The 25,209-nt window shown below is 54.2% G+C and overlaps 1 protein-coding gene across 2 annotated transcripts in view; it reads left to right on the top strand.

Moving 5' to 3' along the window:
* Positions 1–25,209, top strand: part of LOC147663825 (uncharacterized) — a 227,180-nt gene that overhangs the window by 188,732 nt on the left and 13,239 nt on the right. For both annotated transcript variants that reach the window (XM_086950187.1, XM_086950186.1), the window contains exon 8: positions 15,520–15,590. In XM_086950187.1, the coding sequence (XP_086806313.1) occupies positions 15,520–15,590 (71 nt within the window). The remainder of the gene's footprint in view (positions 1–15,519; positions 15,591–25,209) is intronic.

Genomic DNA, 25,209 nt, shown 5'->3' with positions numbered 1-25,209 from the left:
AGTGTGGGGCTACGACTGGACTCTCCTTGACAGCGGGGCTCTGGACTTCATGTCCGGGGCTTTGACATCAGCGTGGGGCTACGGCTGGACTCTCCTTGACAGCGGGGCTCTGGACTTCTGGGCTTTGACATCAGCATGGGGCTACGACTGGACTCTCCTTGACAGCGGGGCTCTGGACTTCATGTCCCGGGCTTTGACATCAGTGTGGGGCTACGACTGGACTCTCCTTGACAGCGGGCTCTGGACTTCATGTCCGGGGCTTTGACATCAGCGTGGGGCTACGGCTGGACTCTCCTTGACAGCGGGGCTCTGGACTTCATGTTCGGGCTTTGACATCAGTCTGGGGCTACGACTGGACTCTCCTTGACAGCGGGGCTCTGAACTTCATGTCCGAGCTTTGACATCAGCGTGGGGCTACGACTGGACTCTCCTTGACAGCGGGCTCTGGAGTTCATGTCTCTGGCTTTGACATCAGTGTGGGGCTAAGACTGGACTCTCCTTGACAGCGGGCTCTGGAGTTCATGTCTCTGGCTGTGACATCAGTGTGGGGCTACGACTGGACTCTCCTTGACAGCGGGCTCTGGAGTTCATGTCTCTGGCTTTGACATCAGTGTGGGGCTACGACTAGACTCTCCTTGACAGCGGGGCTCTGGACTTCATGTCCGGGGCTTTGACATCAGCGTGGGGTACGACTGGACTCTCCTTGACAGCGGGGCTCTGGACTTCATGTCCCGGGCTTTGACAGCAGTGTGGGGCTATGACTGGACTCTCCTTGACAGCGGGCTCTGGACTTCATGTCCGGGGCTTTGACATCAGCGTGGGGCTACGGTTGGACTCTCCTTGACAGCGGGGCTCTGGACTTCATGTCCCGGGCTTTGACATCAGCGTGGGGCTACGACTCGACTCTCCTTGACAGCCGGGCTCTGGACTTCATGTCCGGGGCTTTGACATCAGCGTGGGGCTACGACTGGACTCTCCTTGACAGCGGGGCTCTGGACTTCATGTCCGGGGCTTTGACATCAGCGTGGGGCTACGACTGGACTCTCCTTGACAGCGGGGCTCTGGACTTCATGTCCGGGGCTTTGACATCAGTGTGGGGCTACGACTGGACTCTCCTTGACAGCGGGGCTCTGGACTTCATGTACGGGGCTTTGACATCAGTGTGGGGCGACGACTGGACTCTCCTTGATAGCGGGGCTCTGGACTTCATGTCTCTGGCTTTGACATCAGTGTGGGGCTACGACTGGACTCTCCTTGACAGCGGGCTCTGGACTTCATGCCCGGGGCTTTGACATCAGCGTGGGGCTACGACTGGACTCTCCTTGACCGCGGGGCTCTGGACTTCATGTTCGGGCTTTGACATCAGCGTGGGGCTACGACTGGAATCTCCTTGACAGCGGGGCTCTGGACTTCATGTCCCGGGCTTTGACATCAGTGTGGGGCTACGGCTGGACTCTCCTTGACCGCGGGGCTCTGGGCTTCATATCCGGGGCTTTGACATCAGTCTGGGGCTACGACTGGACTCTCCTTGACAGCGGGGCTCTGGAGTTCATGTCTCTGGCTTTGACATCAGTGTGGGGCTACGACTGGACTCTCCTTGACAGCGGGGCTCTGGACTTTATGTCCGGGGCTTTAATATCAGCGTGGGGCTACGTCTGGACTCTCCTGACAGCGGGCTCTGGACTTCATGTCCTCGTCTTTGACATCAGCGTGGGGTACGACTGGACTCTCCTTGAGAGCGGGGCTCTGGACTTCATGTCCGTGGCTTTGACATCAGTGTGGGGCTACGGCTGGACTCTCCTTGAAAGCGGGGCTCTGGACTTCATGTCCGTGGCTTTGACATCAGCGTGGGGCTACGGCTGGACTCTCCTTGACAGCGGGGCTCTGGACTTCATGTCCGTGGCTTCGACATCAGCGTGGGGCTATGACTGGACTCTCCTTGAGAGCGGGGCTCTGGACTTCATGTCCGTGGCTTTGACATTAGTGTGGGGCTATGACTGGACTCTCCTTGACAGCGGGGCTCTGGACTTCATGTCTCTGGCTTTGACATCAGCGTGGGGCTACGACTCGACTCTCCTTGACAGCCGGTCTCTGGACTTCATGTCCGTGGCTTTGACATCAGTGTGGGGCTACGGCTGGACTCTCATTGACAGCGGGCTCTGGACTTCATGTCCGGGCTTTTACATCAGTGTGGGGCTACGACTGGACTCTCCTTGACAGTGGGTCTCTGGACTTCATGTCCGAGCTTTGACATCAGCGTAGGGTACGACTGGACTCTCCTTGACAGCGGGCTCTGGACTTCATGTCCGGGGCTTTGACATCAGCGTGGGGTACGACTGGACTCTCCTTGACAGCGGGGCTCTGATCTTCATGTCCGAGCTTTGACATCAGCGTGGGGCTACGACTGGACTCTCCTTGACAGCGGGGCTCTGGACTTCATGTCCGGGCTTTGACATCAGCGTGGGGCTACGACTGGACTCTCCTTGACAGCGGAGCTCTTGACCTCATGTCCGGGGCTTTGACATCAGCGTGGGGCTACGACTGGACTCTCATTGACAGCGGGGCTCTGGACTTCATGTTCGGGCTTTGACATCATTGTGGGGCTACGACTGGACTCTCCTTGACAGCGGGGCTCTGAACTTCATGTCCGAGCTTTGACATCAGCGTGGGGCTACGACTGGACTCTCCTTGACAGCGAGGCTCTGGACTTCATGTCCGGGCTTTGACATCAGCGTGGGGCTACGACTGGACTCTCCTTGACAGCGGAGCTCTTGACCTCATGTCCGGGGCTTTGACATCAGCGTGGGGCTACGACTGGACTCTCATTTGCAGCGGGGCTCTGGACTTCATGTTCGGGCTTTGACATCAGTGTGGGGCTACGGCTGGACTCTCCTTGACTGCGGGGCTCTCAACTTCATGTCCGGGGCTTTGACAGCAGTGTGGGGCTACGGCTGGACTCTCCTTGACAGCGGGGCTCTGGACTTCATGTCCGGGCTTTGCCGTCAGCGTTGGGTACGACTGGCCTCCCCTTGACAGCGGGGCTCTGGACTTCATGTCCGGGGCTTTGACATCAGCGTGGGGTACGACTGGACTCTCCTTGACAGCGGGGCTCTGGACTTCATGTCCCGGGCTTTGACAGCAGTGTGGGGCTACGACTGGACTCTCCTTGACAGCGGGGCTCTGGACTTCTGGGCTTTGACATCAGCATGGGGCTACGACTGGACTCTCCTTGACAGCGGGCTCTGGACTTCATGTCCGGGGCTTTGACATCAGTGTGGAGCTACGGCTGGACTCTCCTTGACAGCGGGGCTCTATACTTCATGTCCAGGCTTTGACTTCAGTGTGGGGCTACGACTGGACTCTCCTTGACAGCGGGGCTCTGGACTTCATGTCCGGGGCTTTGACATCAGCGTGGGGCTACGGCTGGACTCTCCTTGACAGCGGGGCTCTGGACTTCATGTCCGGGGCTTTGACATCAGCGTGGGGCTACGGCTGGACTCTCCTTGACTGCGGGGCTCTGGACTTCATGTCCCGGGCTTTGACATCAGTGTGGGGCTACGACTGGACTCTCCTTGACAGCGGGGCTCTGGACTTCTGGGCTTTGACATCAGCATGGGGCTACGACTGGACTCTCCTTGACAGCGGGGCTCTGGACTTCATGTCCCGGGCTTTGACATCAGTGTGGGGCTACGACTGGACTCTCCTTGACAGCGGGCTCTGGACTTCATGTCCGGGGCTTTGACATCAGCGTGGGGCTACGGCTGGACTCTCATTGACAGCGGGGCTCTGGACTTCATGTCTGGGGCTTTAACATCAGTGTGGGGCTACGGCTGGACTCTCATTGACAGCGGGGCTCTGGACTTCATGTCCGGGGCTTTAACATCAGCGTGGGGCTACGACTAGACTCTCCTTGACCGCGGGGCTCTGGACTTCATGTTCAGGCTTTGACATCAGCGTGGGGCTACGACTGGAATCTCCTTGACAGTGGGGCTCTGGACTTCATGTCCCGGGCTTTGACATCAGTGTGGGGCTACGGCTGGACTCTCCTTGACCGCGGGGCTCTGGGCTTCATATCCGGGGCTTTGACATCAGTCTGGGGCTACGACTGGACTCTCCTTGACAGCGGGGCTCTGGAGTTCATGTCTCTGGCTTTGACATCAGTGTGGGGCTACGACTGGACTCTCCTTGACAGCGGGGCTCTGGACTTTATGTCCGGGGCTTTAATATCAGCGTGGGGCTACGTCTGGACTCTCCTGACAGCGGGCTCTGGACTTCATGTCCTCGTCTTTGACATCAGCGTGGGGTACGACTGGACTCTCCTTGAGAGCGGGGCTCTGGACTTCATGTCCGTGGCTTTGACATCAGTGTGGGGCTACGGCTGGACTCTCCTTGAGAGCGGGGCTCTGGACTTCATGTCCGTGGCTTTGACATCAGCGTGGGGCTACGGCTGGACTCTCCTTGACAGCGGGGCTCTGGACTTCATGTCCGTGGCTTCGACATCAGCGTGGGGCTATGACTGGACTCTCCTTGAGAGCGGGGCTCTGGACTTCATGTCCGTGGCTTTGACATTAGTGTGGGGCTATGACTGGACTCTCCTTGACAGCGGGGCTCTGGACTTCATGTCTCTGGCTTTGACATCAGCGTGGGGCTACGACTCGACTCTCCTTGACAGCCGGTCTCTGGACTTCATGTCCGTGGCTTTGACATCAGTGTGGGGCTACGGCTGGACTCTCATTGACAGCGGGCTCTGGACTTCATGTCCGGGCTTTTACATCAGTGTGGGGCTACGACTGGACTCTCCTTGACAGTGGGTCTCTGGACTTCATGTCCGAGCTTTGACATCAGCGTAGGGTACGACTGGACTCTCCTTGACAGCGGGCTCTGGACTTCATGTCCGGGGCTTTGACATCAGCGTGGGGTACGACTGGACTCTCCTTGACAGCGGGGCTCTGATCTTCATGTCCGAGCTTTGACATCAGCGTGGGGCTACGACTGGACTCTCCTTGACAGCGGGGCTCTGGACTTCATGTCCGGGCTTTGACATCAGCGTGGGGCTACGACTGGACTCTCCTTGACAGCGGAGCTCTTGACCTCATGTCCGGGGCTTTGACATCAGCGTGGGGCTACGACTGGACTCTCATTGACAGCGGGGCTCTGGACTTCATGTTCGGGCTTTGACATCATTGTGGGGCTACGACTGGACTCTCCTTGACAGCGGGGCTCTGAACTTCATGTCCGAGCTTTGACATCAGCGTGGGGCTACGACTGGACTCTCCTTGACAGCGAGGCTCTGGACTTCATGTCCGGGCTTTGACATCAGCGTGGGGCTACGACTGGACTCTCCTTGACAGCGGAGCTCTTGACCTCATGTCCGGGGCTTTGACATCAGCGTGGGGCTACGACTGGACTCTCATTGACAGCGGGGCTCTGGACTTCATGTTCGGGCTTTGACATCAGTGTGGGGCTACGGCTGGACTCTCCTTGACTGCGGGGCTCTCAACTTCATGTCCGGGGCTTTGACAGCAGTGTGGGGCTACGGCTGGACTCTCCTTGACAGCGGGGCTCTGGACTTCATGTCCGGGCTTTGCCGTCAGCGTTGGGTACGACTGGCCTCCCCTTGACAGCGGGGCTCTGGACTTCATGTCCGGGGCTTTGACATCAGCGTGGGGTACGACTGGACTCTCCTTGACAGCGGGGCTCTGGACTTCATGTCCCGGGCTTTGACAGCAGTGTGGAGCTACGGCTGGACTCTCCTTGACAGCGGGGCTCTATACTTCATGTCCAGGCTTTGACTTCAGTGTGGGGCTACGACTGGACTCTCCTTGACAGCGGGGCTCTGGACTTCATGTCCGGGGCTTTGACATCAGCGTGGGGCTACGGCTGGACTCTCCTTGACAGCGGGGCTCTGGACTTCTGGGCTTTGACATCAGCATGGGGCTACGACTGGACTCTCCTTGACAGCGGGGCTCTGGACTTCATGTCCCGGGCTTTGACATCAGTGTGGGGCTACGACTGGACTCTCCTTGACAGCGGGGCTCTGGACTTCATGTCCGGGGCTTTGACATCAGCGTGGGGCTACGGCTGGACTCTCCTTGACAGCGGGGCTCTGGACTTCTGGGCTTTGACATCAGCATGGGGCTACGACTGGACTCTCCTTGACAGCGGGGCTCTGGACTTCATGTCCCGGGCTTTGACATCAGTGTGGGGCTACGACTGGACTCTCCTTGACAGCGGGCTCTGGACTTCATGTCCGGGGCTTTGACATCAGCGTGGGGCTACGGCTGGACTCTCCTTGACAGCGGGGCTCTGGACTTCATGTTCGGGCTTTGACATCAGTCTGGGGCTACGACTGGACTCTCATTGACAGCGGGGCTCTGGACTTCATGTCTCTGGCTTTGACATCAGTGTGGGGCTACGACTGGACTCTCCTTGACAGCGGGCTCTGGAGTTCATGTCTCTGGCTTTGACATCAGTGTGGGGCTAAGACTGGACTCTCCTTGACAGCGGGCTCTGGAGTTCATGTCTCTGGCTGTGACATCAGTGTGGGGCTACGACTGGACTCTCCTTGACAGCGGGCTCTGGAGTTCATGTCTCTGGCTTTGACATCAGTGTGGGGCTACGACTAGACTCTCCTTGACAGCGGGGCTCTGGACTTCATGTCCGGGGCTTTGACATCAGCGTGGGGTACGACTGGACTCTCCTTGACAGCGGGGCTCTGGACTTCATGTCCCGGGCTTTGACAGCAGTGTGGGGCTATGACTGGACTCTCCTTGACAGCGGGCTCTGGACTTCATGTCCGGGGCTTTGACATCAGCGTGGGGCTACGGTTGGACTCTCCTTGACAGCGGGGCTCTGGACTTCATGTCCCGGGCTTTGACATCAGCGTGGGGCTACGACTCGACTCTCCTTGACAGCCGGGCTCTGGACTTCATGTCCGGGGCTTTGACATCAGCGTGGGGCTACGACTGGACTCTCCTTGACAGCGGGGCTCTGGACTTCATGTCCGGGGCTTTGACATCAGCGTGGGGCTACGACTGGACTCTCCTTGACAGCGGGGCTCTGGACTTCATGTACGGGGCTTTGACATCAGTGTGGGGCGACGACTGGACTCTCCTTGATAGCGGGGCTCTGGACTTCATGTCTCTGGCTTTGACATCAGTGTGGGGCTACGACTGGACTCTCCTTGACAGCGGGCTCTGGACTTCATGCCCGGGGCTTTGACATCAGCGTGGGGCTACGACTGGACTCTCCTTGACCGCGGGGCTCTGGACTTCATGTTCGGGCTTTGACATCAGCGTGGGGCTACGACTGGAATCTCCTTGACAGCGGGGCTCTGGACTTCATGTCCCGGGCTTTGACATCAGTGTGGGGCTACGGCTGGACTCTCCTTGACCGCGGGGCTCTGGGCTTCATATCCGGGGCTTTGACATCAGTCTGGGGCTACGACTGGACTCTCCTTGACAGCGGGGCTCTGGAGTTCATGTCTCTGGCTTTGACATCAGTGTGGGGCTACGACTGGACTCTCCTTGACAGCGGGGCTCTGGACTTTATGTCCGGGGCTTTAATATCAGCGTGGGGCTACGTCTGGACTCTCCTGACAGCGGGCTCTGGACTTCATGTCCTCGTCTTTGACATCAGCGTGGGGTACGACTGGACTCTCCTTGAGAGCGGGGCTCTGGACTTCATGTCCGTGGCTTTGACATCAGTTGGGGCTACGGCTGGACTCTCCTTGAGAGCGGGGCTCTGGACTTCATGTCCGTGGCTTTGACATCAGCGTGGGGCTACGGCTGGACTCTCCTTGACAGCGGGGCTCTGGACTTCATGTCCGTGGCTTCGACATCAGCGTGGGGCTATGACTGGACTCTCCTTGAGAGCGGGGCTCTGGACTTCATGTCCGTGGCTTTGACATTAGTGTGGGGCTATGACTGGACTCTCCTTGACAGCGGGGCTCTGGACTTCATGTCTCTGGCTTTGACATCAGCGTGGGGCTACGACTCGACTCTCCTTGACAGCCGGTCTCTGGACTTCATGTCCATGGCTTTGACATCAGTGTGGGGCTACGGCTGGACTCTCATTGACAGCGGGGCTCTGGACTTCATGTCCGGGCTTTTACATCAGTGTGGGGCTACGACTGGACTCTCCTTGACAGTGGGGCTCTGGACTTCATGTCCGAGCTTTGACATCAGCATAGGGTACGACTGGACTCTCCTTGACAGCGGGCTCTGGACTTCATGTCCGGGGCTTTGACATCAGCGTGGGGTACGACTGGACTCTCCTTGACAGCGGGGCTCTGAACTTCATGTCCGAGCTTTGACATCAGCGTGGGGCTACGACTGGACTCTCCTTGACAGCGGGGCTCTGGACTTCATGTCCGGGCTTTGACATCAGCGTGGGGCTACGACTGGACTCTCCTTGACAGCGGAGCTCTTGACCTCATGTCCGGGGCTTTGACATCAGCGTGGGGCTACGACTGGACTCTCATTGACAGCGGGGCTCTGGACTTCATGTTCGGGCTTTGACATCATTGTGGGGCTACGACTGGACTCTCCTTGACAGCGGGGCTCTGAACTTCATGTCCGAGCTTTGACATCAGCGTGGGGCTACGACTGGACTCTCCTTGACAGCGGGGCTCTGGACTTCATGTCCGGGCTTTGACATCAGCGTGGGGCTACGACTAGACTCTCCTTGACAGCGGAGCTCTTGACCTCATGTCCGGGGCTTTGACATCAGCGTGGGGCTACGACTGGACTCTCATTGACAGCGGGGCTCTGGACTTCATGTTCGGGCTTTGACATCAGTGTGGGGCTACGGCTGGACTCTCCTTGACTGCGGGGCTCTCAACTTCATGTCCGGGGCTTTGACAGCAGTGTGGGGCTACGGCTGGACTCTCCTTGACAGCGGGGCTCTGGACTTCATGTCCGGGCTTTGCCGTCAGCGTTGGGTACGACTGGCCTCCCCTTGACAGCGGGGCTCTGGACTTCATGTCCGGGGCTTTGACATCAGCGTGGGGTACGACTGGACTCTCCTTGACAGCGGGGCTCTGGACTTCATGTCCCGGGCTTTGACAGCAGTGTGGGGCTATGGCTGGACTCTCCTTGACAGCGGGGCTCTGGACTTCATGTCCGGGCTTTGCCGTCAGCGTTGGGTACGACTGGCCTCCCCTTGACAGCGGGGCTCTGGACTTCATGTCCGGGGCTTTGACATCAGCGTGGGGTACGACTGGACTCTCCTTGACAGCGGGGCTCTGGACTTCATGTCCCGGGCTTTGACAGCAGTGTGGGGCTACGACTGGACTCTCCTTGACAGCGGGGCTCTGGACTTCTGGGCTTTGACATCAGCATGGGGCTACGACTGGACTCTCCTTGACAGCGGGCTCTGGACTTCATGTCCAGGCTTTGACTTCAGTGTGGGGCTACGACTGGACTCTCCTTGACAGCGGGGCTCTGGACTTCATGTCCGGGGCTTTGACATCAGCGTGGGGCTACGGCTGGACTCTCCTTGACAGCGGGGCTCTGGACTTCATGTCCGGGGCTTTGACATCAGCGTGGGGCTACGGCTGGACTCTCCTTGACTGCGGGGCTCTGGACTTCATGTCCCGGGCTTTGACATCAGTGTGGGGCTACGACTGGACTCTCCTTGACAGCGGGGCTCTGGACTTCTGGGCTTTGACATCAGCATGGGGCTACGACTGGACTCTCCTTGACAGCGGGGCTCTGGACTTCATGTCCCGGGCTTTGACATCAGTGTGGGGCTACGACTGGACTCTCCTTGACAGCGGGCTCTGGACTTCATGTCCGGGGCTTTGACATCAGCGTGGGGCTACGGCTGGACTCTCCTTGACAGCGGGGCTCTGGACTTCATGTTCGGGCTTTGACATCAGTCTGGGGCTACGACTGGACTCTCATTGACAGCGGGGCTCTGGACTTCATGTCTCTGGCTTTGACATCAGTGTGGGGCTACGACTGGACTCTCCTTGACAGCGGGCTCTGGAGTTCATGTCTCTGGCTTTGACATCAGTGTGGGGCTAAGACTGGACTCTCCTTGACAGCGGGCTCTGGAGTTCATGTCTCTGGCTTTGACATCAGTGTGGGGCTACGACTGGACTCTCCTTGACAGCGGGCTCTGGAGTTCATGTCTCTGGCTTTGACATCAGTGTGGGGCTACGACTAGACTCTCCTTGACAGCGGGGCTCTGGACTTCATGTCCGGGGCTTTGACATCAGCGTGGGGTACGACTGGACTCTCCTTGACAGCGGGGCTCTGGACTTCATGTCCCGGGCTTTGACAGCAGTGTGGGGCTATGACTGGACTCTCCTTGACAGCGGGCTCTGGACTTCATGTCCGGGGCTTTGACATCAGCGTGGGGCTACGGTTGGACTCTCCTTGACAGCGGGGCTCTGGACTTCATGTCCCGGGCTTTGACATCAGCGTGGGGCTACGACTCGACTCTCCTTGACAGCCGGGCTCTGGACTTCATGTCCGGGGCTTTGACATCAGCGTGGGGCTACGACTGGACTCTCCTTGACAGCGGGGCTCTGGACTTCATGTCCGGGGCTTTGACATCAGCGTGGGGCTACGACTGGACTCTCCTTGACAGCGGGCTCTGGACTTCATGTCCGGGGCTATGACATCAGCGTGGGGCTACGACTGGACTCTCCTTGACAGCGGGCTCTGGACTTCATGTACGGGGCTTTGACATCAGTGTGGGGCTACGGCTGGACTGTCCTTGACAGCGGGGCTCTGGACTTCATGTCCCGGGCTTTGACATCAGCGTGGGGTACGACTGGACTCTCCTTGACAGCGGGGCTCTGGACTTCATGTCCCGGGCTTTGACAGCAGTGTGGGGCTATGACTGGACTCTCCTTGACAGCGGGCTCTGGACTTCATGTCCGGGGCTTTGACATCAGCGTGGGGCTACGGTTGGACTCTCCTTGACAGCGGGGCTCTGGACTTCATGTCCCGGGCTTTGACATCAGCGTGGGGCTACGACTCGACTCTCCTTGACAGCCGGGCTCTGGACTTCATGTCCGGGGCTTTGACATCAGCGTGGGGCTACGACTGGACTCTCCTTGACAGCGGGGCTCTGGACTTCATGTCCGGGGCTTTGACATCAGCGTGGGGCTACGACTGGACTCTCCTTGACAGCGGGCTCTGGACTTCATGTCCGGGGCTATGACATCAGCGTGGGGCTACGACTGGACTCTCCTTGACAGCGGGGCTCTGGACTTCATGTCCCGGGCTTTGACATCAGTGTGGGGCTTCGACTGGACTCTCCTTGACAGCGGGGCTCTGGACTTCATGTCCCGTGGTTTGACATCAGCGTGGGGCTACGGCTGGACCTCTTGACAGAGGGTTTGGGTGGGACTTATTTACAGGAACGGTGCCTCCCTCTTATCCATTTGTTCCCTGAAACGTGCTTTGAAGCCAGCAGTGACGTGGTCAGTAGTAAAGTAAGTAAATAAATCCTGTTTCTATGATGGAGGGAAAATGCCAATCTGTGCCTCTGACACTAACAGCGGGCATTTAAGGGGCATGCACTGGTGATGAATGACACTGGGTTTTTGCACAACTATTCCCACCATGGCCACCCAGCCAGTCCTCCTTGACAGTGAGTCTCATTGGCTGGAGACCAGGCGGTCCTCCGCAACAGTGAGTCTTATTGGCTGGTGACCAAGCGGTCCTCGGCGACAGTGAGTCTTATTGGCTGGAGACCAAGCGGTCCTCCGCGACAGTGAGTCTTATTGGCTGGAGACCAAGCGGTCCTCCGCGACAGTGAGTCTCATTGGCTGGAGACCAAGCAATCCCCTGCAACAGTGAGTCTCATTGGTTGGAGATCAGGCGGTCCTCTGCGACAGTGAGTCTCATTGGCTGGCGACCAAGCGGTCCTCCGCGACATTGAGTCTCATTGGCTGGAGACCAGGTGTTCCTCCGCGACAGTGAGTCTCATTGGCTGGAGACCAGGCGGTCCTCCCCGGCAGTGAGTCTCATTGGCTGGAGACCAGGCGGTCCTCCGCGACAGTGAGTCTCATTAGCTGGAGACCAAGCGGTCCTCCGCGACAGTGAGTCTCATTAGCTGGAGACCAAGCGGGCCTCCGCGACAGTGAGTCTCATTAGCCGGAGACCAGGCGGTCCTCCGCGACAGTGAGTCTCATTAGCTGGAGACCAAGGGGGCCTCCGCGACAGTGAGTCTCATTAGCTGGAGACCAAGCGGGCCTCCGCGACAGTGAGTCTCATTAGCCGGAGACCAGGCGGTCCTCCGCGACAGTGAGTCTCATTAGCTGGAGACCAAGGGGGCCTCCGCGACAGTGAGTCTCATTAGCTGGAGACCAAGCGGGCCTCCGCGACAGTGAGTCTCATTAGCCGGAGACCAGGCGGTCCTCCGCGACAGTGAGTCTCATTAGCTGGAGACCAAGGGGTCCTCCGCGACAGTGAGTCTCATTAGCTGGAGACCAAGCGGTCCTCCGCGACAGTGAGTCTCATTAGCTGGAGACCAAGCGGTCCTCCGCGACAGTGAGTCTCATTAGCTGGAGACCAAGCGGTCCTCCGCGACAGTGAGTCTCATTAGCTGGAGACCAAGCGGTCCTCCGCGACAGTGAGTCTCATTAGCTGGAGACCAAGGGGTCCTCCGCGACAGTGAGTCTCATTAGCTGGAGACCAAGCGGTCCTCCGCGACAGTGAGTCTCATTAGCTGGAGACCAAGCGGTCCTCCGCGACAGTGAGTCTCATTAGCTGGAGACCAAGCGGTCCTCCGCGACAGTGAGTCTCATTAGCTGGAGACCAAGCGGTCCTCCGCGACAGTGACTCTCATTAGCTGGAGACCAAGCGGTCCTTTGCGACAGTGAGTCTCAATAGCTGGAGACAAGAGGGTTCAGCAAAGAGCGAAGAACACAATGGAAAACAAGGAACACACGCGTCAAGACACATCTTTCTCTCATGATGACCTCCTTTATATACGTTTCAAACAGTAAAGGACACATTTTTTTTCCTTCAGGTATGAATTCTTTATTGTATGATTACCTAAAATCATTTACAAATGCGATACATATTACATTCATAATTTTAAAAGAAACAAAAAACGTTTGGTTGGGTTAAAAAGAGGAAAACTAAAAGGATTATAAAAACAGCTGATGGCTTTTACGTCGTGAATCAGTGCAATGTTATAAGTACATCTGAAAGGTAAGGCATAACGCAAAGTGATACAGTAATGATAGTAGAGTTGTAGTGCACACCGGCAGGAGATGTGTGGCTAGTATGTTATTTTGCTATTGTCGTTTGTTCTTGCCTTTCGCAAAGAGTCTTTCTAGCTACCACAAAGAACTTCCCAACTCGTGCGAGCTCCTTTGGCACTGTGGTGGTATAGATAGACATTAGAGCCTCCAGTAAAGGACACTTCTGCTTCATGGATTGAGCACCTCGGATAACATCCTGCGGACAAACCTCAATCATGGAAATGGCTCTTACAAGCTTTGGCATCGTACTTTGCAGGAACTCGTAGCTTTCGTTTGACAAGTGAAGGCGCCCAGGTTGGGCATCCTTTCCACGTCACTGGTATCTTTAGCTTTCCTCCGTCCTTTATGTTCCTTGCTCCTAGCGACTAGAGGAACACTGCTCCGAGAGATCACAAGATGCCAGAACAATCCAGGCGGCAAGAATGCCCAGCCATATCCCGAGTGCACTGTTGTACGTCCTCCCCAGCCTGGGTACCCGCAAAGGACTACGCCACACATGGAGCTTAGTATAACACGTCTTTATTCGTCTGCGCGTAACTGCGAACTCAATATTCTAAACCTGCCTTCATTGCATCGTGCTCTACGGCTTATGCCACAGTATTTTTCGGAGTCCATCAGGAACCGCAAGGGTTTCATTATTTCTAACTCGGAAGACACTATAAGTGTCGGTCAGTACGAGGAGTGCTCCTTCCGCATCTGAATGCACGAAGCCTCTGGTCAGCTCTTCGTACTGCTCTCAATCAACCAATCAGGATTTGTATAGCGCGGCTAATCACCATTGAGGGTCTCTGTCTCGGCATCGATGGAACTGCATCAGGGAAGGTAGACTTGCCATACTGGGCTGCACACTAGGGGTACAGAGGACAAAAGAGCCTTGTTGGGTGGCCGCAAGAGACTAACCTCACAATGCGTAAGCAACCATCAGCGTAGTATCTAAACAGAGCTCTGACTGGATTAAAGCCACTATGCTCTATCCATTGCACAGCTCTCTGATTACAGAGATAACTCTCAAAATAGCTTTTATTCCACTCACTTCACTTAGAAAAGAAATTGGGTTACACAAATTATTTCCAAGCAGCTTTAGGCCAACAACGTCAACCAAGCGGGCTGTCGTTCTCAGGGATATAGGGTTCAAACCAGCTACACTCTAGATGACAAATGGCTTGAAGTTACAAGAGTATCACATTCAAACAAACAAATGATGCAGGCGCCTCAAGAGCGTGTAGTGCGTCACACTGCACTAAGCATTGCACACCCAAACGCGTATTAGGAAGACGATGAGGGGGCACCCCAGGTGACCCTATAATGAGATTCATGCTGTCAAACGAAAAGGTTACTTAACAATAGCAGTGGTTTGGCAGCTCAACCTATTGAGAAACTCAGCAGTGAGATTGAAAGATTGCAAACGTGATTAGTAATATTAATATATATTTCCACACTCTGGAAATCACTTGGAAGAAAGCGGCGTTGTGTCATTAAGTTCTACATCTTCATTTTTCTCTAAAGGATCAAGTTGATGGACTGACTCCATCAGTGGACGGCAGAATTATTCACATCATGGGAAAGTCTAATAGATGCTATCTGCAAAACCGAAGACAAAAGTAACATCCACCAGCAGTTAGGGCAGGGATTTTTGGAAAAGTAAAAACATGTATTCATTAGCAATTTCCATAATAGGCATAGCAGTAAACTATTTTCCCTTTTTAAACATTATTAAGCATAATCACCGATAGTGAATAAATACCAGATGGGCTATGTATTCTTCAATCCCCATAATTTTGCTGCAAGACTTACAAGAAAATTGTTGTCCATGTTTCGGCTAGAAAACTTTATGGCCTTCATCAGACCGAACAGTGTTAAAAAGAAAACAATCACTTCCATGCATAGAATGTGTTGTTAATAACATTCCTGACTAAAATAACACAGTGTTCATCCTGCATAGCGCTCTAAATGTTAAAAAAAAGTGTAACATGCGACAATGGAATAGATCAATAGATTTGTGGTTTGCCTTTATTTATGTTAATAATTCAGCTTAATGTTATTTTTATTTATTGCTTTCTTAAAGCGTTGCATGCTGGTGTTAACCACTTTAATGGATTATTCAGTAGAGTACAAATTTAACAAACTGTGAGTTGTTTGGTACTGGGGGCGCGGTGCGCCAGCATGCGCGACCCACCAGTTATGTTGTGTGTGGTTTGCTCTTGCTGTGACAGCTCCGTGCCCTCTTTCTCTGTGTAGCTGCAAGAAACTAATACATTTACTTCACTATCTCTACATTATTTTGTTTACAGGAGGTACAAAAGCGGTACCCAGAACTACTCTGTTTTCCAGGGAAACTGGAGAATATTTCCAGAGGCATCAGGTAAGTTGGATCTGTGTAGAAGGAGTGACACAAGTGGGGCAGACCTGGAGCAGTCAAAGGTAAAAAGGGTACTTTAACTTTAACTGAGAGAAGTAAGAAGGACCAAGGGTCAGGAAATAAGTGCCAGAGACAGGAAAAGGGCAGTAAGATTTATCTTTGGGGGAAAAACAAGACCGAGGTCAGTATGAGGGAGCAGGCCATTGATAAACACACTTTACTGACACAGGACACGCAGAGGGGTAGAGAAAGATGGCAGCCTGTAGTACACGAGGGGCATACGATGGATCATGGAGTACGGCGGACACACACCGGTTCTGAAACTACTTGAGGGAGCAACTGGAACTCATGTCTTATGAAGAGGACACCACACACTGTACGTGAATGGCACACACGAGGACTCATGTCATATGAAGAGGACACCACACAATGTACGTGAGAGGCACACACGGGGACTCATGTCATATGAAGAGGACACTACAGACTGTACGTGAGAGGCACACACGAGGACTCATGTCATATGAAGAGGACACCACACAATGTACGTGAGAGGCACACACGGAGACTCATGTCAAATAAAGAGGACACCACACAATGTACGTGAGAGGCACACACGGTGACTCATGTCATATGAAGAGAACACCACACACTGTATGTGAGAGGCACACACGGTGGCTCATGTCATATGAAGAGGACACCACACACTGTATGTGAGAGGCGCACACAGGAACTCATGTCATAGGAAGAGGACACCACACACGGTATGTGAGAGGCACACACGGTGACTCATGTCATATGAAGAGGACACCACACACTGTACGTGAGAGGCACACACGGGGACTCATGTCATATGAAGAGGACACTACAGACTGTACGTGAGAGGCACACACAAGGACTCATGTCATATGAAGAGGACACCACACAATGTACGTGAGAGGCACACACGGAGACTCATGTCATATGAAGAGAACACCACACACTGTATGTGAGAGGCACACACGGGAACTCATGTCAAATAAAGAGGACACCACACAATGTACGTGAGAGGCACACACAAGGACTCCTGTCGTATGAAGAGGACACCACACACTGTATGTGAGAGGCACACACGGTGACTCATGTCATATGAAGAGGACACCACACACTGTATGTGAGAGGCACACACGGGCATTCATTTCATATGAAGAGGACACCACGCACTGTATGTGAGAGGCACACACGGGAACTCATGTCAAATAAAGAGGACACCACACAATGTACGTGAGAGGCACACACAGGGATTCATTTCATATGAAGAGGACACCACACACTGTACGTGAGAGGCACACAGAAGGACTCATGTCATATGAAGAGGACACCACACACTGTATGATAGAGGCACACACGGGAACTCATTTCATATGAAGAGGACACCACGCACTGTATGAGAGAGGCACACACAAGGACTCATTTCATATGAAGAGGACACCACGCACTGTATGTGAGAGGCACACACAAGGACCCATGTCATATGAAGAGAACACCACACACTGTATGTGAGAGGCACACACAAGGACTCATGTCATATGAAGAGGACACCACGCACTGTATGTGAGAGGCACACACAAGGACTCATGTCATATGAAGAGAACACCACACACTGTATGTGAGAGGCACACACGGTGACTCATGTCATATGTCATATTTGTGGAGAAGCGTGGCTCAGTGGTTAGAGGTGGCAGACCCAGAAGCTGAGATCGGCCGTGGACCAGGGTTCGATTCCCCGCCTCGGTGGGTCTCGGGCTCAAAAATTCCACGAAGTCGACAATTCTCGCTCTGGTGCCTACTCGACTCACGGGGTCACACTCTGCGACTCTGGGCAATAGCTTGATTAATCTCCACTATGGCCCCTCGCGGCGGGATGCCTGGCTTTCACCTTGTGGATACCCGGCTGGGGTATCTCACAGGGGAATACCAGGACGGGTTCCCTAAGCAGGCGCCTTGAGGCCCCTGGGTTAAAGTGCGCTATATAAATCGAAACACATTTACATTTACATATGAAGAGGACACCACACACTGTATGTGAGAGGCACACACAAGGACCCATGTCATATGAAGAGAACACCACACACTGTATGTGAGAGGCACACACGGTGACTCATGTCATATGAAGAGGACACCACACACTGTATGTGAGAGGCACACACGGTGACTCATGTCATATGAAGAGAACACCACACACTGTATGTGAGAGGCACACATGGTGACTCATGTCATATGAAGAGAACACCACACACTGTATGTGAGAGGCGCACACAGGAACTCATGTCATATGAAGAGAACACCACACACTGTATGTGAGAGGCACACACGGTGACTCATGTCATATGAAGAGAACACCACACACTGTATGTGAGAGGCACACACGTTGACTCATGTCATATGAAGAGAACACCACACACTGTATGTGAGAGGCGCACACAGGAACTTATGTCATAGGAAGAGGACACCACACACTGTATGTGAGAGGCACACACCGTGACTCATGTCATATGGAGAGAACACCACACACTGTATGTGAGAGGCACACACAGTGACTCATGTCATATGAAGAGAACACCACACACTGTATGTGAGAGGCGCACACAGGAACTCATGTCATAGGAAGAGGACACCACACACTGTATGTGAGAGGCACACACGGTGACTCATGTCATATGAAGAGAACACCACACACTGTACATGAGAGTTACACTTGAGGACTCCTGTCTCATGAAGAGGACACCACACACTACATGAGAGGCACACACGGGAACTCATGTCAAATAAAGAGGACACCACATACTGTACATGAGAGGCACACACAAGGACTCAAGTCATTTCATTTCATTTCATAAGGCTTTATTCGGAGCATAAAACACGTCCATAAAAGCACACATATATTAAGTACAAGCTAACATTTACATATAATTACATTTTACATTTGGACAATCATGTATAAAAGAAAACATAATGTACAGATGGGGACAGAATAAATATTTAAAAACAAATACTTTTCCTGACACTGATTGCTTTAAGCAGGAAAGTAGCAGTAAAAAAACAAACATCAGGAGGGTGCAGAGTAAAAAGCAATTTCATGGAATCATGAACTGTTCTAACACCAAACTTAACAAAAATAGGTTTTAAAAAAGTTTTACGGAAGTTCCCATACAATTGACATAGTAGAAGAAAGTGCGTAGTGCTTTGGGCAGAAATGTTATCACACGGGCAAGGACCAGCAGGAAGCATATTCAAAGTTGGAAAAGCAACCAGATTATGTACAATCCCCATCCTTAGCCTTGTTAGGACGAACTGATGGGAGACTCTAGTCACTTGAGTCAAATATGGCTGATAACCCACTGTATCATTCAAGCTGCTATAGAACACACAGGTAGATAGCTTGCATTCCTCACTAGCCCGCATCTCTGATTTATGGTTCAAAAAGATGTTCTTCATTTCAGACTTTGAAAAGTCTGAAGCCCCATATCGATCAGTCATTATGTTAAGGCCATAGAGCTCCTGAAAGCTGTTGATGATATATTTAATCCATGGGATCTTTAAATGGTAATCAACAGTGAGACAATCATCAATAATGGCTCTGGTTAAAGATGTCTCTTCTTTCATCCAGATGGAGCGCCACAGGGGCGGGTGGTATGTGAGATACACAGACCCCTGGGTACATCTCACACACAGGGGCGGGTGGTGTGTGAGATACACAGACCTCCAGGGTACATCTCACACACACAGGGGCGGGTGGTATGTGAGGGACACAGACCCTGAGGTACATCTCACACACACACAGAGAGCCGGGTGGTATGTGAGGGACATAGACCTCCAGGGTACATCTCACACACACAGAGGGGCGGGTGGTATGTCAGGGACATAGACCCTGAGGTACATCTCACACACACAGAGAGCCGGGTGGTATGTGAGGGACACAGACCCAGAGGTACATCTCACACACACAGAGGGGTGGGTGGTATGTGAGGGACACAGACCCCGAGGTACATCTCACACACACAGAGGGGCGGGTGGTATGTGAGGGACATAGACCCTGAGGTATATCTCACGCACACAGAGGGGCGGGTGGTATGTGAGGGACAGAGACCTCCAGGGTACATCTCACACACACAGAGGGGTGGGTGGTATGTGAGGGACACAGACCCCTGGTACATCTCACACACAGGGGCGGATGGTATGTGAGATACACAGACCCCTGGGTACATCTCACACACACAGGGGCGGGTGGTATGTGAGATACACAGACCCCTGGGTACATCTCACACACAGAGGGGCGGGTGGTATGTGAAATACACAGACCCCTGGGTACATCTCACACACAGAGGGGTGGGTGGTATGTGAGGGACACAGACCCCTGGGTACATCTCACACACAGAGGGGCGGGTGGTATGTGAGATACACAGACCCCTGGTACATCTCACACACAGGGGCGGGTGGTGTGTGAGATACACAGACCCCTGGGCACATCTCACACACACAGGGGCGGGTGTATGTGAGGGACACAGACCCCTGGGTACATCTCACACACAGAGGGGCGGGTGGTATGTGAGATACACAGACCCCTGGGTACATCTCACACACACAGGGGCGGGTGGTATGTGAGGGAGACAGACCTCCAGGGTACATCTCACACGCAGTGGGGCGGGTGGTATGTGAGATACACAGACCCCTGGGTTCATCTCAGAAACACAGGGCCGGGTGGTATGTGAGATACACAGACCCCTGGGTACATCTCACACACAGGGGCGGGTGGTGTGTGAGATACACAGACCTCCAGAGTACATCTCACACACACAGGGGCGGGTGTATGTGAGGGACACAGACCCCTGGGTACATCTCACACACAGAGGGGCGGGTGGTATGTGAGATACACAGACCCCTGGGTTCATCTCAGACACACAGGGCCGGGTGGTATGTGAGATACACAGACCCCTGGGTACATCTCACACACAGGGGCGGGTGGTGTGTGAGATACACAGACCTCCAGGGTACATCTCACACACACAGGGGCGGGGGGTATGTGAGGGACACAGACCCCTGGGTTCATCTCAGACACGCAGGGGCGGGTGGTATGTGAGATACACAGACCCCTGGTACATCTCACACACAGGGGCGGGTGGTGTGTGAGATACACAGACCCCTGGGTACATCTCACACACACAGGGGCGGGTGTATGTGAGGGACACAGACCCCTGGGTACATCTCACACACAGAGGGGCGGGTGGTATGTGAGATACACAGACCCCTGGGTACATCTCACACACACAGGGGCGGGTGGTATGTGAGGGAGACAGACCTCCAGGGTACATCTCACACGCAGAGGGGCGGGTGGTATGTGAGATACACAGACCCCTGGGTTCATCTCAGACACACAGGGGCGGGTGGTATGTGAGATACACAGACACCTGGGTACATCTCACACACAGGGGGGGGTGGTGTGTGAGATACACAGACCTCCAGGGTACATCTCACACACACAGGGGCGGGGGGTATGTGAGGGACACAGACCCCTGGGTTCATCTCAGACACGCAGGGGCGGGTGGTATGTGAGATACACAGACCCCTGGTACATCTCGCACACAGGGGCGGGTGGTGTGTGAGATACACAGACCCCTGGGTACATCTCACACACACAGGGGCGGGTGTATGTGAGGGACACAGACCCCTGGGTACATCTCACACACAGAGGGGCGGGTGGTATGTGAGATACACAGACCCCTGGGTACATCTCACACACACAGGGGCGGGTGGTATGTGAGGGAGACAGACCTCCAGGGTACATCTCACACACACAGAGGGGCGGGTGGTTTGTGAGATACACAGACCCCTGGGTACATCTCACACACACAGGGGCGGGTGGTGTGTGAGATACACAGACCCCTGGGTTCATCTCACACACACAGGGGTGGGTGGTGTGTGAGGGACACAGACCCCTGGGTACATCTCACACACACAAAGGGGTGGTATGTGAGGGACACGGAGCTCGAGGTACATCTCACACACACAGGGGCGGGTGGTATGTGAGATACACAGACCTCCAGGGTACATCTCACACACACAGGGGCGGGTGGTGTGTGAGATACACAGACCCCTGGGTTCATCTCACACACACAGGGGCGGGTGGCTTGTGAGGGACACAGACCCCTGGGTACATCTCACACACACAGGGGCGGTGGTGTGTGAGATACACAGACCCCTGGGTACATCTCACACACACAGGGGCGGGTGGCATGTGAGGGCCACAGACCCCTGGGTACATCTCACACACACAGCGGGTGGTATGTGAGGGACACAGACCCGGAGGTACATCTCACACACACAGGGGTGGGTGGCATGTGAGATACACAGACCCCTGGGTACATCTCACACACACAGGGGCGGGTGGCATGTGAGGGACACAGACCCCTGGTACATCTCACACACACAGGGGTGGGTGGTGTGTGAGGGACACAGACCCCTGGGTACATCTCACACACACAGGGGTGGGTGGTATGTGAGATACACAGACCCCTGGGTTCATCTCACACACAGGGGCGGGTGGTATGTGAGATACACAGACCCCTGGTACATCTCACGCACACAGAGGGGCGGGTAGTATGTGAGATACACAGACCCCTGGGTCCATCTCACACACACAGGGGCGGGTGGTATGTGAGATACACAGACCCCTGGGTACATCTCACACACACAGGGGCGGGTGGTATGTGAGATACACCGACCCCTGGGTACATCTCACACACACAGGGGCGGGTGGTATGTGAGATACACAGACCTCTGGTACATCTCACGCACACAGAGGGGCCGGTGGTCTGTGAGATACACAGACCCCTGGGTCCATCTCACACACACAGGGGTGGGTGGTATGTGAGATACACAGACCCCCTGGGTACATCTCACACACACAGGGGCAGGTGGTATGTGCGATACACAGACCCCTGGGTACATCTCACACGCACAGAGGGGCGGGTGGTATGTGAGATACACAGACCCCTGGGTACATCTCACACACACAGAGGGGTGGGTGGTATGTGAGATACACAGACCCCTGGGTACATCTCACACACAGAGAGAGGCGGGTGGTATGTGAGATACACAGACCTCCAGGGTACATCTCACACACAGGGGCGGGTGGTATGTGAGGGACACAGGCCCCTGGGTACATCTCATACACGCTGGGGCGGGTGGTATGTGAGGGACACAGACCCCTGGGTACATCTCACACACACAGGGGCGGGTGGTATGGAGAGGACACAAACCCCGAGGTATATCTCACACACAGAGGGGCAGATGGTTTGATGGTATGTGAGGGCCACAGACCTCCATGGTACATCTCACACACACAGGGGCGGATGCCGCTGCCCGGGCGCGGCCTTCCCCAGTCTCCTGTGTTCATTTTACTGTTTGACTTTTAATCTTATCTCGTTTCCTTTTCACACATTTCCTAATAATTCCAGTGCGCCCCGCCCTTTGGAAAAGAGTTTTATGCGCAGCACTTACTCAAAATATTTTGTTAATATGAGCTCTTATAAATGTGGAAAATGCAGTGTCTGGTGCCCTTGGACAGGGGAAGTTAGATGCAATTAACAATGACATTCTCTATTATTCTTTGCAAACTCGAGCTTTAAACAATACATTTAACACTATTGATATAGCGATGAAAAACAATAAAGCGAAAGTCCCAGACAGAGGACTTGACATGAAAAAGCAACAGTGGACATTTTATTATTAATGGCATCTGTGGAACTTAAACAGATGCCTCCCCCAAACCATGGGGCAGATTTACAAGCCCCTTGCGCCACTTTTACGTCACCTTTCCCATGTTAAAAGTGATGCAAAAGTGGCGCAAGGGGCTTGTAAATCTGCTACTATATTTTTAATTCAAATCTTTTCTGGTAATGTACGTCTTTTCACCAAAAATGTGTCGGGATGTAACGTCCCAACCACGGTCACCGGCTGGTCTTTATTAATATTACCCTCGCACCCCGACCCCCGCCCGCATACCCCCCTCCCCCCTCGGCAGCACTCCTGGTGAATTCTTGATAAGGTCACCAGGACAGGACAGACTTTAACATTAAGAGTGCACGGGGGGCATCTTCGGATTTAGGGTGCTCGTGCCAGGTTATAACATAACATAATATATGTATTTGTAAAGCGCACGATTACCTGTAGGTGTCCTGGCGCTGAGTAACAGATGTCAGGGGCGGCCTTAGGCATGTGCAAGCTGTGCACCTGCACAAGGTCACCAAACCCCAGGGGCCCTCACGCCAATATATTCCTTAATATAATAATCCTCTGAGGATGGATACATATTTGCATGGCGGCCCCTGACAGGGATTTGGCGGCGTCTGCTCTGTTCCACTTCCTAACACCTTCCTGAGCTACGGGGGTGGCGGCTCCGCCCAACCTGGACCCCCTCTTCTGGGGCCCCCTACCTACTCTTCCTGCCCAGGGCCACCATGAGCCTAGAGCCGCCCCTGCAGATGTTTATTGTTACCCAACGGTACTCATTTTATCGACCTCAGATGGATGAAAGGCTGAGTGGACCCGCGGGATTTGAACCTGTGCCCATGAGGTTGAACACAGGCCCCTGCAGCGGCTGCTCTGGTCCACTGAGCTGCCAGACCCGGATCTATGGTACACGAGGACCAGGAGCACGTTATCTCTGGACTCCGGGTACTCCTGCCAGACCCGGCTCTATGGTGCACGAGGGCCAGGAGCACGTCCTCTCTGGACTCTGGTTTTCTTCCATCTTGGTGGCCGGATGCTTGCTTGTCCACGTCGATCCCTCTCTTACACTCCTGGTTTCCATGCTGACCCTGACATGCGTGTTGTGCGCGTGGCACACATCCAGTCCTATTGAACTTTAATGAGCAGTACAAGATCTTGCAAAGTTTGTATTGTTCATAAACCCCTCATTGGTGGCTGCCATGACGGCAAGCGAGTGAAAGTGAAAGTAGCCCTGTCCTTCAGCCCAGCCCATCCCCTGTGTCCCTGCCCTGGGTGTTGGAGGGGGGATGGGTGAGCATGATCAGAAGGCCCCCCTCTCTCCACATCCGTGTTGTTCCTGCAGCAGCATTGCCCTGGTCCCCCTATCCAAAGCCACCCCAAGGCCCTCAGAACAGAGGTGACGGGTTGGTGAGTGCAGCTCTCGATGCTTGCAGGAAAAGAAAGGCCAGGACCCTCTTCAAATATTGAAACGTCTGAGTAGGGCCTGGGCAGACGAGCCCTTTGGATTTATTTCACCAAACGGCTACTCTGGGCAGTAGCCGCTTGTATGAGCCTGGTCCGCTCCAGTGACCTTTCTTGCAATGGTACAGTCCAGCGCCAAGAAGGAAGAACTCTTCTTCTGTGGGCCTGGTTGATGCAGTACCACTGGAATACGCGTCCCATTGTTTTCTGAGGCCTTCCTGGCTTCCTACTGTTGCTCTCAAGCTCTGTACATCAAACCATTCACTCTCTGTTCACGAGCTGCTCAGTGCCCGCATCTTAAAGGGTGCTGAATCACAAACACCACTATCCTCTTTAAAAGTAGTGCAAAGCCCCACACAACAAACCTCCCGCTCTTAGTGTGCATGCTGGGAGA

The sequence above is a fragment of the Lissotriton vulgaris genome, unplaced genomic scaffold, assembly GCF_964263255.1.
Source record: "Lissotriton vulgaris unplaced genomic scaffold, aLisVul1.2 SCAFFOLD_220, whole genome shotgun sequence".
In the NCBI taxonomy this organism is placed as follows: domain Eukaryota; kingdom Metazoa; phylum Chordata; class Amphibia; order Caudata; family Salamandridae; genus Lissotriton; species Lissotriton vulgaris.
Note: the sequence above shows the minus strand (reverse complement) of the source record. Positions and strands in the feature narration are given on the sequence as shown.